Source organism: Sinocyclocheilus rhinocerous, unplaced genomic scaffold (genome assembly GCF_001515625.1).
Source record: "Sinocyclocheilus rhinocerous isolate Xijiao unplaced genomic scaffold, SAMN03320098_v1.1 scaffold3999, whole genome shotgun sequence".
Lineage (NCBI taxonomy): Eukaryota > Metazoa > Chordata > Actinopteri > Cypriniformes > Cyprinidae > Sinocyclocheilus > Sinocyclocheilus rhinocerous.
This window is the reverse complement of record NW_015631047.1, coordinates 5117-24282: the sequence shown is the minus strand read 5'-3', so window position 1 is coordinate 24282 and position 19166 is coordinate 5117. Positions and strand designations below refer to the sequence as shown.

Here is a 19166-nt window from a genome sequence, read left to right as displayed (position 1 = left end):
GGACTCATCTCTGACTCCGGTCAGCTGAACAGCCGTGTCTGCCATCACAACCCTGAGGAACAGAAACCATCAGATGACATGAACTCACTAAATCATTACATCAGGACACACAAAATCAGGTTCATCTGGAAGTTTTGACTTCATAAACCAAGTTTCAGTCTGACTGCAGAATCTCAATGCACCTGATCAACTCAATCAAGTTTTTCTGATTATGATGAAGTATCAAACACGAACCGCTTCTAAACAAGTAAAAACTTTGTTGAAAAAATACTATAGTGTTTTTAGACCATACTATAGTAAAGTACTTGAATTAATTTGTTATTTGTTGCTATGGTAATATAACAACTATAGTAATATAAACAAATGACCAAAATCAGGTTCATCTGGAAGTTTTGACTTAATAAACCAAGTTTCAGTCTGACTGCAGAATCTCAATGCACCTGATCAACTCTGATCTCTACCGCTACAGTATGCTGTCGCATGCATTATCAAAGTGTCGTAAATACTATAATATATACAGTATAATACACTCTACTATCGTATGGCTCAAAAGCACTATAGTATATTTACTATAAATCACTTTAGTATTTTTTCATTAATGTGCAGAATCACTAGAAAAACCCTATGGCTTTCAATATTTTGCAGCGAAAAAGAACTAAATATAATATTGAACAAAACTATCGATCTTGCTTTGATCAGAAAATTGGGTAAATAACGATTAATCGACGAGATAGTAATTTATAGTAAATATACTATAGTGTTTTTGAGCCATACTATAGTAAAGTGTATTATACTGTATATATTATAGTATTTACGACACTTTGATAATGCATGCTACAGCATACTGTAGTGAACTGATAAACTGTTATGAATACTGTAGTATACTTTAGTTTTTGCTACAGTAAACTGTAGTGTATTGTAATATTATCACAGCAACTATAGAATTACTACAGCAAACGAATTCAATATTTTACTATAGTATGGTTCAGAAACACTATAGTATTTTTTCATGTGGTGCACGCCTGATTGAGAGAAGCTGTATTATTATAGTATTTACGACACTTTGATAATGCATGCTACAGCATACTGTAGTGAACTGATAAACTGTTATGAATACTGTAGTATACTTTAGTTTTTGCTACAGTAAACTGTAGTGTATTGTAGTATAGTTGTAGAAAACTTAGTACAGTATTGGGTAAAGTCATTTGCTTATATTACTATAGTTGTTATATTATCACAGCAACTATAGAATTACTACAGCAAATGAATTCAATACTTTACTATAGTATGGTTCAGAAACACTATAGTATTTTTTCATGTGGTGCACGCCTGATTGAGAGAAGCTGTATTTACACTCACCTAAAGCAGAGGCGATCTGCAGTGTGAGCGTGTCTGTGGGTGTTATACAAGTGTGTGTGTGTGTGTGTGTGAATGAGGTATGAGGTGCGTCTCACGTGTTACAATAACCAGAGTCACTGGAAAGCCTTTGCACTTCAGTGTTTATACATGTGAATATCAAAGTATCATGGAATTACCATCATTGTACCACGGTACCACCAGCTTTAGGGAGCTGATATGATGTCCCTTCATGATAAAGATTTTAAAATATTTGTAAAAAAATTCAACAAGAATTTCATGATGAATACTGTGTATTTCTATTACCGATTAGCCTATATAGTCTTCAAATGGCATTAAAATAACTGAGTCATCATTTGGATTTATTCATAAAAGATGACAAATACAAATACATGTTTCATAAGAATATTTTCCCAAGTTTTCTCAACTAAAAGTCTTAGACAGGCAATTCTGATGTTGGGAAAAATCTTTATGTTGGACAAAAAAAGTTGTTCTTTTGTCAACTAGCCTACCCTCCCCTTTATATTAAAACTGATCTTAAAATAATTCCAGTGATGTCGATCAGAGAAATTACATGAACCAAAGAATAAACCATGCCATTTCTTAAACAGAACATATGCAAAACTTATGAAACAAAAAGCATAAAATTATGAAACGTATTATGGCTCTTCCTGCTGTTTTATTGTCTCTCTTGACAAGTTACACAAGTTTCTGTTTGACAAATTCCCAGCACCTGGGCTCTGCCCACATATATAACACACTCACTGGAGGTGAATACAGAGCGGGGAAAAAAACAATAAAACCTGTGGAAAAACAACTGTTTAAGATGTACAATGTCCATCTCACTATTCTTCTCTATGCAATTACAAAGCAATGGCTTTTATAAAAGGAAAAGAGACTTGAAACCACATGATGGTACAATGTCTCTCCTTTGTACTCCTATGTATATACAAATAAATTTTACTAAGCTGGTTAGTCTGATATTATTTTGCTAAACACGCAAGCGACAGCGCCCTGGCAAGCAACCGTGTGTCTCTCTCTGTTAAGGTTTCACATTAGAGCAAGCTTCAGAGCTGTCTCTCTTTATCTGTGGCCACACACACACACATAAGAGAGTCCCGCCCACAAACACGCAGGAGGAAAAGAAAGAAACGAAACTAAACTGTTTGTAGAGTCCCTTTAACACCGAGCTCCTTGCTCTCCATGCAAATGGCAGATGAACAGGACTCACGCGTGTGCTCGGTTTGCCTCCAGGACCTGCAGGAAAACAGCTGCCATCGGTGTAAACAGAATTCCTCGTGTGAGACAGATCTGGAAGAATATGAGGCTCCAGCTGCAGATCTGGAAGAATATGAGGCTCCAGCTGCAGATCCGGAAGAATATGAGGCTCCAGCTGCAGATCCAGAAGAATATGAGGCTCCAGCTGCAGATCTGGAAGAATATGAGGCTCCAGCTGCAGATCTGGATGATTCCAATGCTTCTGTATCAGATCCAGACAGATCTGTTGCTTGTGTTGCAGAGGCACTGGAGAGGACAGGACTTCAGACGGAGCAAGCTGAGGACGTGGAGTGTGACTCTTGCAGTGATAGGAAAGAAAAAGCCATCAAAACATGTCTGGTGTGTTTGGCGTCTTACTGTGAAACTCACCTCAGGTTGCACAATGAACTGAATGTGGGGAAAGCACACTTACTGGTGGACGTCACTGGAGAACTCCAAAAAAAGACATGCCCCCAACATCATAAGCTCCTGGAGGTTTACTGCCGCACTGAGCGCCAGTGTATCTGCTGCCTCTGCATGCTGGACACCAACCACAAAGGACATGACATGGTCTCGGCTGCTACAGAACGAGCAGAGAAACAGGTAAAGGTGGGGCAGGGTCGGTTTGAGTCCAAAGTAGTACAAGTTTTTAATATGCAATGCATAAACAAGCCATTTTTAACTGGTTGGGTGAATATGTTTGAGAATAGCCAGTTGCAGTTTGGTTAACAAATGGGATTTTGATGAGGGATTGTTGGTGTGGACTTGGTTCCACAACTACAGAGTAGATGTTGCTCAAATAAGACTTTGTAAACTCTTCCGAACAAAGACAAAATGATTCAAATAAAGGAAAGACGTTGACAATAAGGCTGATGATACACGGGGCAACTTTTTGAGCAACCAGATGAGACTCAGGGCCCACGACCGATCTAAAGTATCCAGATAGACATTTGTTATCCATGCTCAATGTGAAAGTGCCCAAGCAACAATGCTCAAAAAAAGTTGCCCAACAAAATTGCTCAAAAAGTTGCCCCATGTATCATCAGTCTAAGAGAGACAATTGTTATTTTTGGCAATACACGTTTGAAAGTTAGTCGATTAACTGGTTGGGTGAATATGTTTGGAGAACAGCCAGCTGCAGTTTGGTTCATAATCAGGAATTTGGTGAGAGATTGATGTTGTACACTTGGTTCCACTACTATAAAGCAGATGTTGCTCAAAAAAGACTTTGTTTTTAATCATTAAGTCTTTGTTCAGAAGAGTTTACAGAGTTTTTTGACCGTATGCTTGAAAGTCTGTCGATAAACTGGTTGGGTTAATTTGTTTGGGAATAGCTAGTTGCAGTCTGGTTCATAAGCAGGATTGTCGTTATAGACTTGGTTTTACAACTATGCTGGATGTTGCTCGGAAAAAAGACTTTGTAAGCTCCTCTGAAAAAAGACACACTAATTAGGAGTCAATGAGAATAAGACATACCTATTTCAAGTTGCCAGAGCAGTCACCAGCAAAACAGGTTATGACACCTTAAAATGCAGATGGTGTCCTTCTTATACTGAAGTAGTTCTCAGTCACAACAGTGATGCTAAATGTAAAAGACTGATGTCTTAAATGACATTGTCTACTGATTCCCAGAGGCAGCTGGAAAAGTCCAAGCAGATGGTTACGGATCGAGAGACTGAGCTGAAGGAAACCCAAAAGGCATCATGTTGCATCAGGGTAAGTTTGTGACTGAAATAATTTTCTGAACACTTTCTCCTATCCCAAACGAATAGGCATAAACATTGGTTGACTTCCCAAAGTCAAGTTGAATCATGAACAATAGGAGATGGGAGAGGGGCAGTTCGGAAACCGTCGTTCCATTTGGTGCCATTAATGGTGCAGAAAATGAACACACTTCACCCAAAATAAGAATGAGAAATGTTTCCACTAACAGAACCTGACTCAAGCCACAGAGGAAGAAGGTGACAGGATCTTCACCGAACTGCTCAGCTTTATACAGAGAAGCCACACTGAGATAATTACGCTGGTCCAAACTCAGATGACCACAGAGTTGAACCGGATTCAGGGACATTCGCAAGATCTGGAACAGGAGATCTCAAAGTTGAAGAGAAAGCAGTCCGAGGTGGAGCAGCTTTCACATACTGATGATCACATCTATTTCCTCCAGGTAAAAGCACCACCAGAACATTGCTACAAGACACTTTGGTTAAAAAAGTGGCTACCAAAATGACTAATTCTTAATTTGTTGTAGATCGCTTCTTTCCTCTCCTGATTATCTCCAAATCTTGTAGGAGGTCCAATCCCGCTGGCCGACTTCTAATGACTTCCAAAGCCTGACAACTAATCCACAGTTCTCTTTTGGAGAAGTGATCAAGTCCCTCATCTCATTAACAGCACATATAAAGGACATTTGGAGACTGGAAACAACCAGGATATTCTCAGCAGGTAAAAAGTGATGGGTGATGAACAAATTTGGTCCACAGAAGTGGTTGCCTTCAAAACAATTTTAGTCTAAAGTATAAGACCCGTTTGTCACACTAATGTCCTACCCAAACTAGACCAAACAAGACTGTTTCACTGATGGATTGATACAAACCTGTTAACCACCGACTCCCAGAAGTTGCAGAGCAATCAGTCACTGACATACAGTAAGAACTGGTGGATTTCAGCATCTTTAGATAACTTAATGTACCGCTGGTAAGTGAGCTGAAGTTGAAATAGTTTCATATGGAATCTGTACCTACCTGTAAAGAATTCACCGAAGACCCTAAAGGGATATGATATTAAAAAAATATGAAATTGGAGGAAAAGTTGCATTTCAATGCTTGTGCATTCTCTTACAAATGTTTTGCATGCCCCAAAAGAAACTTTGCATTCCCTCACAAAACTCCATGTAAAATTTCAAGGAAATGCAAAAGTTTTGTTGAGTGACCTCGACGTTTATCAGGGGAACCAAAAAGCATTGAAACACAATTTTCCCTCTAATCTCATATCTTATCCATCTCCATGCCACTTTAGTAAATTGGTGGGCAAATCTGGCCCTCGAGGGCCACTGTCCTACAGAGTTTAGCTCCAACCCTAACCAAACACCTGAAAAACTAACCAAAGTGTTTACTTGAAATGTATAGGCAGGTGTACTTGATTAGGGTTGGGGCTGAACTCTGCAGGACAGTGGCCTTCGAAGGCCTGAGGGTCTTGCTTTAGGGAAGGGGTCTCCAAACTCGGCCCTGGAAGGCTGGTGTCCTGCAGAGTTTAGCTCCAACCCTAATTAAACACACCTGAAGCAGCTAATCAAGGTCTTACACCAGGCATTCTAGAAACTTCCAGGCAGGTGTGTTGAGGCAAGTTGGAGCTAAACCCAGGGCCGAGTTTGGAGACCCCTGCCTAAGGGGCTCTGTAGTACTCAACAGAACACTTGGGATTTACAAAATCCTACATGTGTCCAACCTCTTGTGAAAAGGTCTGCAGATTCCCAAGTAACCAATTCAAGTTTATTTGTATAGTGCTTTTCACGATACAAATCGTTGCAAAGCAGCTTTGCAGAAAATTTTAAGTTTCTACCTGAATTATATTTAGGAGTAGGTTATTAGTGGTGACTATGGCAGAAATGTACAGTAAGAATCATGCAGTTAGTTACAAATTACACGTAATCAAACAGATGGTGAACCCTATTAACTGCAATGATTAAACTTTGCGATTGTGATTAAACGTTGTGATTAAGCAAAATTTGGTCGTTTTATATGTTGTTCCAGGGTTAGCATCATCTGAGGTCTTCTGGGGGGTTGGCATCATCTCTGGCATCATAAGGGTTGGATCCAGACTAAAGCTTCTGTAATTATTAGGTACCTTGGGATGCAAATCCCGTGGCAGAAACAGAGAAGCAAATAGAGCCTAAATTAGCATAGCTGCTGTTCCAACAAAGCAAAGATGATGTGTTCAACCCAAGCAAAAGAATGAAAATGTGCATTTGCTCAGATATAGCTGAAGTACAAGGTTATGAGATACATTATGTGAATGCTTGGCTAAAGAGATGTCTTTAATCTAGATTTAAACAGAGAGAGTGTGTCAGAACCCCGAACGTTATCAGGAAAGCTATTCCAGAGTTTGGGAGCCAAATGCGAAAAAGCTCTTCCTCCTTTAGTGGACTTTGCTATCCTAGGTACTACCAAGAGTCCAGAGTTTTGTGACCTTAGGGAGCGTGATGGATTGTAGCGTGGTAGAAGACTAGTTATGTACGCAGGAGCTAGACCTTTAAGGGCCTTATAAGTAGTAATATTTTGTAAAGGATGTGGAACTTAACAGGTCTTAACCAATCTGTTCTGTCACAACTCACGTCTCATTAGTGACTGCAGAAAAGATCCTACTGCCGCAAGAACCCAAGACGAGGGAGGACTTTATACAGTGTAAGTCATTCTACTTTACTTTAAACAGACGCCAAACTTCACTATGAAGCCAAAGGTATAATATGAAAATCCCAATCCCTAAAGATGCTTAGCCTTCGTACTGGTTTGTTAGCTAAAGATACTTCATTCACATTAAGTTCTGTTTTACACGCCAAGACAACTTACCAAGTTGTGAAGACCCAAGTAAGTGTGCATACACTGGTCTTGGGGTAAAGCTGGGCTTTACTTAGTTTTGCATTTTCACCTTGTTTCTCATTCCCCATCAGTTCTGGTTCCCTTGAGTCTGGACCCAAACACGGCCCACAGGAACCTTCGGTTAACAGAACAGTACCAGGCTGTGGCTTGCAGTATTGAGCCCCCTGAGCAAGGAAGGTCTGACAGGTCGCTGCTACTGGGAGGTGGTCTGGAGCGGACAGTACGGCGTCGACCTCGCAGTGTCCTACAAAGACATCAACAGAACTGGGCAAGGAGACGACAGTGGGTTTGGGTACAACAGGCACTCCTGGAGTCTGGACTGTTCCATGTTCAGATACGCACTAGTTCACAACAACGAGGAGACGGAGATCAGTGTACCCCTGTCCCACCGGATCGGGGTGTATCTGGACCACCGGGCAGGACAGCTGTCCTTCTACAGTGTCTCAGATACCATGATCCTCCTTCACAAAGTCCAGACCAGGTTCACTCAACCTCTTTATCCAGGATTTGGGCTCTTTCAGGGCTCAACCGCAACATTTTGTGAGCCGCAAGAAGGCGGATCACCGCAAGTAGTTAACAGAACCAAGAACAACAAAACTTGTATAAAACAAAGACGCATAAGAACAGACGTGACGAGAAACAAATATCTCAGATGTGGAAAGCGAGGTGCCAGCAGTACTGAATAAATTAAGGTGAAGATTTTCATATCTTGAATCGTCCAGAATAAAAACGTTTTCTTTAAATAAATCATAGGGGGAAATGGCATCATCAGTAGTGCAAAAAATTAAATCTGATATGAATTTTTTTTTTTTGGTAGCTTGACGTTTTAGGGAATATTTTTTTAAGGTACTGAAATAGTTATATATTGAAAATAGGAGGTAGCTTTTCATACATGGTTCAAAGTTTTCATTAATGGGAATTTAATTCTTGAAGTTTATCCAATTTTGTCCATTTTTTCTCATCCCCATGTTGTTCCAAATCTATATGACCTTTTTTCCACAGAACACAAAACGAGATGAATCAAAGAGCAGCTCTTACATTCACACATGTGCATTTTCAAACTTGTAGTTGCGCAGGTTTGAGGTCATCGAGACCAAACACCAGATTCGCGTGGTCTCGTAAATAAACACAAACCACCAAGTTTGAATATGCAGAAGCAGAAATGCAAAACAACTTAAATTTGGGTCTTTTCCTCATACAAAGCATCATATGGCTTGGAATATAACATACGGACACTTGTATAGTACTTCTATGCTGTTGTTTCGTCCTTTTTTTGGAGCTTGACAACCCCATGCTCAATAAAGACTTCAACACAGACAAATGTTATCTCAAGGTGCTTTTAATGGTCAGCTAATGAACCCAAAAGAAACAGATCATGCAGCATCTAAAAAAAAAAAATCAGAAGAATGAGTGGAGAATTAAAGGAACACTGTACGGCAGCAAAGTTCCTTGATTATTACGCCGGAATGAGAGTATATTTCCTAGCCATATCAGCCTAGAAAACAGCAACTTTTCATTTTCCGTTGGTCTTAGTCACACGATGTAACTACAGAAGAGTCAAGTTTTAAATAGGAAAAATATAGAAACTCTTTAGTCATTTTTGAGTGAGATGCTAACGGCCTAATCAGATTCAATGATCTATATGCTAAGCTACAGCTAAAAGTGCTACCGCTAACGGTAAAACTCAACCGTTTAACTCTAAGGGAGTTGGAAAATGAGCCTATTTTCAAAAAAAGTGGAGTGTTCCTTTAACGAGTATAATATACCCAGGACTTACTACAGTTCACAAACCACTTTTTTAACCAACCAACGCTTGAAGTCTGGGAAAACGCTCCTAGTTTGACACGGTTGCCAGATATTTAGTCACAGATGATGTTTCGCTCAATGCAGCTGAAGAGAATATCTGCAACTAAAATCCGGCGGTCATCCAGTCATTCCCACATCAGGTTATAAACACAATAATACAGCTTCTGGTTGTTTTCCAAAACACCTGCATCATTTGACAAACTACAACTCAATGAGCTTGTGAACTCAGGCCTATTAACTCATCTAGAGTATTTTCCTATTCACAAACTTTTAAGTCCAGAGTAGGGGAACCAAAGCAGGTGATTTTAACATCAAACCTAAAGTACTGGTTCAGTAAAGTCAGATTTGAGCTTGAGACGTTCTAAATGCGCCTGGGTGAAAAACTCAAAGCAAAACAAAAAAAACCCTACACAATGTTGAAATAACATCTTAAAGCACTCAAAATTCATCCCAAGTGATCGGAAAGGAGACTGTGGACAATTGAATTATTTACAAATATACATCATTCAGTTCCTTTCACAATAATACCTCTCAGAAATGGCAATGAAGGTGATTGGTTTACAATGCCGAATTTCACTTTATTTGAAGCGTTTTTGGTTTTAGGGAAATCAAATTGCGTCAAAGAGCATCTTGAACCAATTTCCCGATTAAAGTGCACATGGATGAAAGAGGGACACGAGGCGAGCAGTGGAGGGGGGGGTGGGGGGTGGTGGTAAAGAGAGATGAATACAGAGAAAAGAGCATCACTCTCCGGATCGACAGCAAGCCCTGAAGCCACACTGCAGATTCTGACACCCGCTGGCCTTGTCAGCATGAGGACCTGCAGGACCACAGAGAAATTCAAGTTAAAAAAAGCTCAAAATGAAGAGACAAAGCTTTCAATTCATGTGCTGGAATGAACAGTTTGTGTACATAGGTCCACAGAGGAGATTTCTCCCACTAGATTTCTCTTTTTTTATTTCTCCCACTAAACTGGGAGAAATAAACCGTACATCTAGAGCTGTATTCAAGAGGAGCGGTGGGTCGCAACCCATAAATTGGCCGTGGACAGCAGGAATAAACAGAAAACATGCTAAATCTAGATAATAAAATGCAACTAACCAATAAAATGCAAGTAGTCTATGAGCTAGATAAAGACAGCGTTCATAATAACCCACCCTTTACTTACCAAGATGCCGTCATACTTTGGACTTCATATGTGGAATTGTGTGCATTACAGTCATTTACATTTAGCAGACTTTTTCATACATCACATACATTTATTACATTCATGTAGCACAGGGATTCACAAATGTGTGTGTGTGTGTGTGTATATATACATACACGTATATACACACACACACACACACACACATACATACATATAGCCTACATATACATATACATATATATAAACTAAAATTTTAAAATGAACACAAGACATAAAAGAGAAAATGTTATATTATTAATATTAATAGTATCTCAAAGATACTAAAATAGCAAAATATTTTCTTTTTTATTAAGTAAAATTTAAAAAATATATATATATTTTGATTTTAACTTTTTATTATTTAAAATAAAAAATGTCAGACCAAAATAGTGTTCCATTTTGATTCATAATTGTAACATTTATTTATTTTTATTTGACTTTTATTATTCATTTATAAAATAAATATTAAAAATAAATAATTTTTAAATCAAAACCCTCAAAATAAAACATTATTTGGTCACATTTAAATTTTTACTATTAACTAACTATTAGCTACAACTTTTGCTTTAAAAAAAACTCTCAATTTTCGGGTTTTTAATAGTTAGTAAGGTAGTTTGAGTAAGATTAAAGGATCTAAAATATGGTCATGCAGAATAAGGCATTAATATATGCTTTATAAGTACTAATAAACAGCCAATATGCTAGTAATATGCATGCCAATAAGCAACTAGTTAATAGTGAGAATTTGGTCCTTAAAATAAGGTGTTACTCATTATTTATTATTACTAGCTTGTCAGAAACCCAGCAGCACAGTTTGGACATTCTTTATTCGTGGAGACTGTATGGCTGGACGCTTGGTATGAATCAGTGCGAGTACGTTCTGTCTATGTGTGAGTGTGTTACCGTTAATGTTATCGCAGTAGTAAAAGTGCTCGATGTTGAGGGAGGGGCAGACGGACACCAGCTCCTGAAGCCCCGCCCCCGTGATGAGCAGACAGCCGGAGAGATTGAGATGCAGCAGCAGAGGGAGTCCTCCTCGCTGAGACAGACACCTGCAACAAACACAAACCTTCAGACACTGTCTGCTTTGTGCACCGTCTAGATGTGCGTGTATGATTTCAATAACAACAGTCAAGATTTCAGAGTAGCATGAGAGCCCAAAAGCATCATGACATCTTTATCAATGCTTTGTATGATTTAAAGAGTTAATTTTATATTCATACTGCTTGTAATCTAATTCACTGTTAATTGTTTAATAGCCAGCATTGTTACTGTTACCAAAAACTATTTACAAAAATATTTTCATTAATTAAAATAAACTTACAAATAAAAATAAAAAAATGGGGGGAAATTTTAACTTTTTATTCAAAATTAGACAATTAGAAATCTGAAATAAGTACAAGCCTATGCACTAAAATTATTAAAAACTAAACTGAAAAAAAAAAAAAAAGATAAAACTATTTAAAGAAAAATAAAATAAAATTGCATAACCAAAATGCTAAAACAATGTTTAATAACCAATGTTGCTACTGTAGGGGTGTGCGATATTGACCAAAAAATTATATCTCGATATTTTATGGGATTTTATCTATAACGATAATTAGACGATATTTTGCTGAGTGTGTTATTGTGCTGATACCTTAAGGACTGCCGAAGACAGCTGACTCCTAATGTTTTTAATATTCTGTGTGGTGGTCAGTTCATACTGATAGTCTTGAATTTTGTGATCATTCTAAATGCATTTTAATAGCCTGAATCATGCAGTGAAAGAAAACACACTGAATGCGCACACGCACTAGTCTAGACTTCACGTAATGTATGCGTGCGCTCTGTAGGGATGTTTTGAATAGTTTTTGCAAAATACTCGATAATGTCAAATTGCACATCGTTAAAACAACAATTACGATATTATCGCAGACGATATATATCGCACACCCCTATGCTACTGTTTGCTAAAACTAAAACTATTGTTTTCGTTAATTGAAATAAAGCTGAAATAATATACAATTAAGATGAACAACAAACTTAAAAAGAAAAAAAACTAAGGCTATTAAAAATTGTTCTGGTATTTGAAATTAATATATATTATAATATATGTATATATAAAGCACAGGACATAAATAAAAGGGTAAAATATTAACAAATCTTAATTATATTATTAAATATATAAATATTAAAAATACACAAAAATAATCTACCAATATATCTCTCTCTCTATACTATCTATCAATCTACCTATCTACACACACACACATACACATATATATATATATATATAAAAACAGTATATGTAAGGCCCTATGAAATCCTTTTTATTTTTTTACCAAATTCCGTTTTTTCTTCTTCTCTAAATTCCGTTTACATTTTTCTAGACTCCTTTTTAATGGTTAAATTATTTTTTATTAATCAAAAAGTATGTCTAATTAATTAAAATAATGAATCTTACACAATTTCATATCAATTCATTAAAAGTTTAACAAAAACTACATGCTTGGGGCCCTATGAAATGTTTTGTTTTTTAAAATTCTGTGTTTTAGCATTTCTAATCATTTGAATGCATAAAACCAACTTAATTTATTCAAATTTATTCTTAAAATAGCCTTATGAAATGTTTTTTCCTCAGAAATTTTGTGTTGTGTAATTAAATTTTTTCTAAATGAAGGCATAAAACATTAATTTCATTTATCTTTTAATTATTGAAAAATTAAACTTTATTTTTGGCAAACAAAACGGAAATCATGGGGCTCTCTCTCTCTCTCTCTCTATATATATATAATATAATATTGACCTAAATATTTGCTTGGGAAATCTGATAATTTTGACTTCACTGAGAACTTGAAAGCTTGTTTTGTTTACATTTAATTTTAATTTAACTTTTTAAATAAAGGAATGTATTTAATAGCATATTTGCTTTCACTGACGTATCTAATTTGTTTAAAGAATCATGACATTTCTCAGGTATTTCCACTGACTACTGAAACTGTGGCATTATGACAACAAATCACTCACGAGAGAGGATTTATTTCGTACCTCAGGCCGAGATCCGTGATCTGATAGCATCCAGACAGGCTGAGGAACCTGAGTGCCCGATAGGCTCCTGATTGGTCAGTCCTGTTGTGATGCTCGGGGCAAGTTTCACCCTCAAACGAGCATTTAGTCCGAAACTCAACACTGCCCCCGGTGGCCTGGAGGTCACAGTGCGCTTCTCTCACAGTCCAGAGCGCCATGTCAGAGGTGCAGCAGGTGGAGTGACCACAGAGGGCCTCGCCCATAAAGCCGTACTGCCAGTGGGAGGAGCTAATACCAGTCCTGAAGCTCCGCCTCCGGCTCCTCCTACAGCAGCATGAGCTGCCGCCTCCCTGCAGCTCTAAAATGCAGCCACGCCCACTTTCCTGTGCAGACACGCCCCCTGGTCTGCTCCAATCGGCTGCATCCTCGATGTCGGCGAGTTTGGCCAGGTCGAGAACCCAGACGTGGGCGGGGCCACAACCGGAGCCACGCCCACCAGGTCTCCGCTTGAAAATGAGATCCTGGCAGCTGCGTCCCATTAGTGGGAGGGAACATTCGTCCTGGAATTTGATTGGAGAGGGTGGGGCTTTCAGCAGCTTGGCTCCACGATCCGGGCAGGGCGATGTTACGTCGCCCAATCCCAGCGACAGGATCTTTAGTGTGCGGTCCGTGATTTTGTCGCATCCCGAGAGATCCAGTTGCTCCAGAGTACGACACGCCCCAAACTCCGCCCAGCTGGAAAAAACGGCAAGTTGTAATATTCACGATTGCAAATGGGAAGTGTTGGGAAGGTTACTTTGGAAATATAATAGGTTACAGATTACAAATTACCCTATTTAAAATGTAATAAGTAGCGTAACTATTTCAATTACTTTTTTAAAGTAATGTAACCGATTACATTTCTAAAATTATAATGTTTTCAACTGTTAATCATTTTTAAACATTTATAGCAGGCAGGGTTAACCTTACAGTAGAATTCAACACTGCTTACTGTCAGACTTTCACAATCCTTCACCACTTGAATTGAGATTATAATAATTTAATTTTAAAAGCACAGCCGCCACAAAATCAGCCTTTAGCACCTCTGTTTACTTTGAGGTTAAATACAGACTTAAAATCATAACAAGAAATAGTTTAAGAGATATGATACTCTTTTTGAAATTAAATCTTCGCATAGCTATGACAGGAAACACTGGCATCTAACAATGTCTTGGAAAATCTTAATCTTACAAAATAAAGCATATACATAAACCCAAATAGGAAATAAAACGGTTATCGAATATGCATGCGTCCTATTCTGTCTCCTGAAACATTGGTGTCTCATATTTTAAAGCAGTCAATGCAATTTATGAAAGAAGTCAATCAAATCTGTATGTGTGAAAAAAATTCAGATGTAACACCCTTTGTAATCGTTAACATTTTTATAAGTAACTGTAATTTAATTACACATTTTTTCTCAGTAACTGTAACTGATTACAATTACATCTATACTGTAATTAAATTACGTAATTCCGTTACATGTAACTAGTTACTCCCCAACACTGCAAATGGGAAATGCAAAGGTGCCTGTTTGGCAATATTTTAGATTTTGAAAAGCCTATTGACTGGAAGTTTTTTTTTTAAACATTCGTTTCTTATTTATTGAAATCAACGCAGAATTGCCGCTAATTTGAAAGTGAAAGTAAAATGCGCACGGCACTTTTACAAGCCATTTGAAAGCGAAGAAACTCTAGAAATTCGAAATTCTAGAAACTCTGGAAATGATACATTCTAACAAACGCCCAGATGAGTGTTGGTTTGGAAAAAACTAATCAGAAGAAGAGCAAACCTGTCAAAGGCAGAGTCGGAGACGTCAGTCTGCGTGAGATCCAGGTGAGTCAGGTTTGGGCACAAACTGAGGATCTGTCGCACCTGGAAGGAGAAATCAGTGTATTTATTTACTTATTTATTTAAATGGCATAACAGCATCAAGGAATACATTATAAAAAAAATACATACAATATACAATTACATTTATATTCAAATGATAAGAACAACTTTAAATAGTTCACTCAAGTATAATAACTATATTTCATAGATATATAATAATATAACAATATAATTAATACAGTATAATATATAAATATAAGTAGAATGAATTAATTTAATAATAATATTAATATTAATAATAATAATAAATGAATAACATTAAGATAACAGCAGGACAGACCAGGAAAATATGCTTAATAGTCAAAGTTTTTACAAAATTACAATATAATAACTATATTTCATAAAAATATAGTACTATAATATATCTAATAGAATATAAAATTTAATATAATAATTATATTATGTTATATTACATTATATTATATTATATTATATAATTCCCAGATTAAACCTTTTTAAAAAAGTATTAATTCATTTTTGTAATAAAAAATGTAATAACAATAAAAACAGGAAAATATGCTTAATAGTTAAAGGTATCTTTCAAAAATGTTATATAATAACTATATTTCATAGACATACAATATAATATAATAATGATTAAGATTAGATTGCAGGTCCCAAATGAAATATTTTTTGGGAATTAAAAAAAACAACAACTATTAATTAAATGTAATAATAATTTAAAAAAGAATAAGATTTAGAAGGACAGACTAGTAAATATGCTTAATAGTCAAAGTTATCCTACCAAAATATAATGTTAGTTAGATTATAGCTCACAGATTATACCTTTATAATAATTTAACAATTATAAAACAATTTAAAACATTGGGCCTCATTCATGAAACAAGCAGAACAAGTTTTTGTGTAAATTGCTCGTAAACAGACGTAAACTTTCGAATTCATGAAAATGTTCGTATTTTCAAAATGTTAGTTGGCACGAAAGAAATGTACACTTGTTCCCTACCACATACAAAACCAAAATATGAACCTTTTATTAACCATAATAGGGGCGCTTTAAGGCCGTTTCACACGGAGCGCGATGCGAATTGCCGAAGAACATTGCTTTCACACCGAGCGCGAAACGATTGTTCGCCTTCTGCTAATAATTCACGCATGCACGCTAGGGGGCGCCGACCAACAATGCATTTTTCCTCAGATATGCGTCTTCGAAAGAAATGTACACTTGTTCCCTACCACATATAAATGGTGCGTAAAACGTTCTGTGTTCTTTTTGGCAAACTGATGACACTGCATTCTGATGCAATGCTATCATAATATTTCACAAGCTCATTTGCTCTGTCTTTGCCATTTTTTTTCTGTAGCTGAGAGTTCACAACTGTAAAACGCAGCGCTCGTCACCGTCACTTTTTACCCAGCCGTCCAATCACGGTGGAGGAGGGGTGGGACAAATACTACACCGACCAACCATCCTACTTTGTAAAATGACTGAACAACAATGGAGAAGTTAATATTGCTGGTAACTCAAATCATTGCAAACAAAGCTCCACCAGCTGGCCGTTTTTAGAAGAGCGCCTGCTGGCTAAAAATGCTTTGGTGGACACATGTTAATTGAATGTTTATGCTTTCACACCGAGCGCGAAACGATTGTTCGCCTTCTGCTAATAATTCACGCATGCACGCTAGGGGGCGCCGACCAACAATGCATTTTTCCTCAGATATGCGTCTTGTATATGGATTTAACATCGTCCGCTGCTCAATATACAGCATTAAATATAGCGAAATAAAGTTTGGTTCTACGCCAGAAACACAAACTATCTATAATGCTTACAAGAATACATCCTAAAATATAATTAGAGGTACAATTAGCATCAAGCCACATTTGAAAATGTATGCGATTATTTATGTTTTTGCTTAAAACCCACTTTAAACCATCATCGAGTGCTTGTAATAACTTCCTATTGTGATCTATAGTTGATTTTGATTCTATAATAGGCAGATAGGCATGATCTAAGCTCAAATCTGATTGGACAGCCCGTTTCATCGCGGAGCGATGGGGAAAAAAAATCGACACAGGACGGAAAAATAATCATCGCTTTTTCGCACCGCCAATGATCGCGCCTGGTGTGAATAGCCCCATTAGGGATATATTGTAGGGATTTATTGTTTCGCTCAGTGTGAAAAGGACTTTAGGCCCAAAAACAACCCCACACATAAATCTTAAATGACTGTTTTCTGTACACATTTGAGTCATGTCTACTTTCGAAGGAAGTAAAAATCACGGAAATAATATGTGACCCTGGAGCACAAAACCAGTCTTAAGTGTAAATTTTTCAATATTGAGATTTATACAGCACATGAAAGCTGAATAAATAAGCTTTCCATTGATGTGTGGTTTGTTAGGATCGGACAATATTTGGCCGAGATACAACTATTTGAAAATCTGGAATCTGAGGGTGCAAAAAAATCTAAATACTGAGAAAATCATCTTTAAAGTGGTCCAAATGAAGTTCTTAGCAATGCATATTACTAATCAAAAATTAAGTTTGGATATATTTACGGTAGGAAATTTACAAAATATCTTCATGGAACTTGATCTTTACTTAATATCCTAATGATTTTTGGCATAAAAGAAAAATGGATAATTTTGACCCATACAATGTATTGTTGACTATTGCTACAAATATACCTGTGCTACTTATTAGAGCCCGACCGACCGTTTTGCCGATATTATCGGCCGATATGAGCCTGTCGAATTGTATTTATTTACAGAGGTATATTATGTCACACTTCACACTTCTCTAGTAAGTTTGTCTGTGTGTGAAGACAGTAGCGCAAATCCGTGAATGAATGTTCCGAAGTGAAATAAACTTCAAATGAACAAAGTTGAATGGAATTGAATTGAATTAACCCTTTGGGGTCGACCAACGCGGATACGCGTTTTGTGGCATCTTCTCCTGATAACACCGAAAAGAACTTAAATTACACTTTCAGTTTTGATCTTACAGATAAGAGCAATACATCAATCGAATCTGTAAATGGTCTACTTTTATTTGTATACACGCATAATAACAACAAAACTTTGTGCATTTATAAAATAAAGAAAACAAACATGGTGCGCTGTCTGCCGCCTTGGTCTGCGTGATCTTTATTTAGAAACGCGTCATTAAAATGAACTGTAACTCAGCAAATACTCAACAAAGAGACATGAGAGATATATCTATAGAAAGCTTGACATGTCTACTTTTAAACTAAGCAAGTCTTATCGAAAGCAAATATTCTGTGATAAAGTAATCCATATGAAACCAACGCGTTGTCCAGTGTTTCATGTCTCCCTTCATTATATCTAATGCGACCACGCCCACGCGCTGAGCGCGCTATAGATATTATAATCATCCACGTGAAGCGCGTGGCGTGTAAATGCCCACATTACAGCAAACAAAGCAGCAAGACCTCAAGTTTTTTAAATTTTACTGTTCGTGTTGTGCTGAGAGGAATAAGACAGAATTCACCTCAAGAAGCTTTGGATTACCTCAGGAAAAAAACAACGCAGCGGCTTGATCCAGCAGTGATCATAAACACAAGTAAGTCTTTTTTTTATTAACCTACTTGTATTAGTTTTCACATAACTTGTACACATTTTACTAGTTAGACTTTTTCCAAACTATAATTCCCGACTAAATGTATAATCAAGTGAAACATTATGAAGTTTCATTCACAGCATCTAAATGTCACGATGCCAGGTTTTTTTTTTTATGTTCTATAACAGACAGAAATACGATATAAAAGTAATATGAGTTATAATGTTACTAGCCTAATGTCAGTAAGAATGATTAGTCAAAACTTTACTGTGATAGGATATTCTCTGTTCACGAATATAGCCATATACGTTTATAACTATAGTTTTTGGACTGTATAGGCCTACATACAAAGCATGCTTGCGTTTATGAATCTAACTAAGCTTCTGTTCATGAATATCTGCTCTGGTGTAAATATTTTGAATGTGTTATACCCGTGTCTTATGGAGTAATGACGCTGAAATGTTTGAAACTGTTTTAATTTTC

General features: G+C 36.9%; 1 protein-coding gene and 1 pseudogene across 1 annotated transcript in view; one reads left to right on the top strand and one right to left on the bottom strand.

Annotated features, from left to right (window-relative positions):
• Nucleotides 1-2018: 2018 nt before the first annotated feature.
• On the top strand, nt 2019-7925 carry LOC107741122 (tripartite motif-containing protein 16-like; annotated as a pseudogene).
• Nucleotides 7926-8819: 894 nt separating this feature from the next.
• Nucleotides 8820-19166, bottom strand: part of LOC107741123 (F-box/LRR-repeat protein 5-like) — a 15246-nt gene continuing 4899 nt past the window's right edge. The window contains exons 2-5 of the mRNA XM_016553714.1: nt 15044-15126; nt 13237-13950; nt 11110-11258; nt 8820-9837 (exon numbers count right to left, since the gene is read on the bottom strand). Of these exons, the coding sequence (XP_016409200.1) occupies nt 9761-9837; nt 11110-11258; nt 13237-13950; nt 15044-15126 (1023 nt within the window). The 3' untranslated portion in view covers nt 8820-9760. The remainder of the gene's footprint in view (nt 9838-11109; nt 11259-13236; nt 13951-15043; nt 15127-19166) is intronic.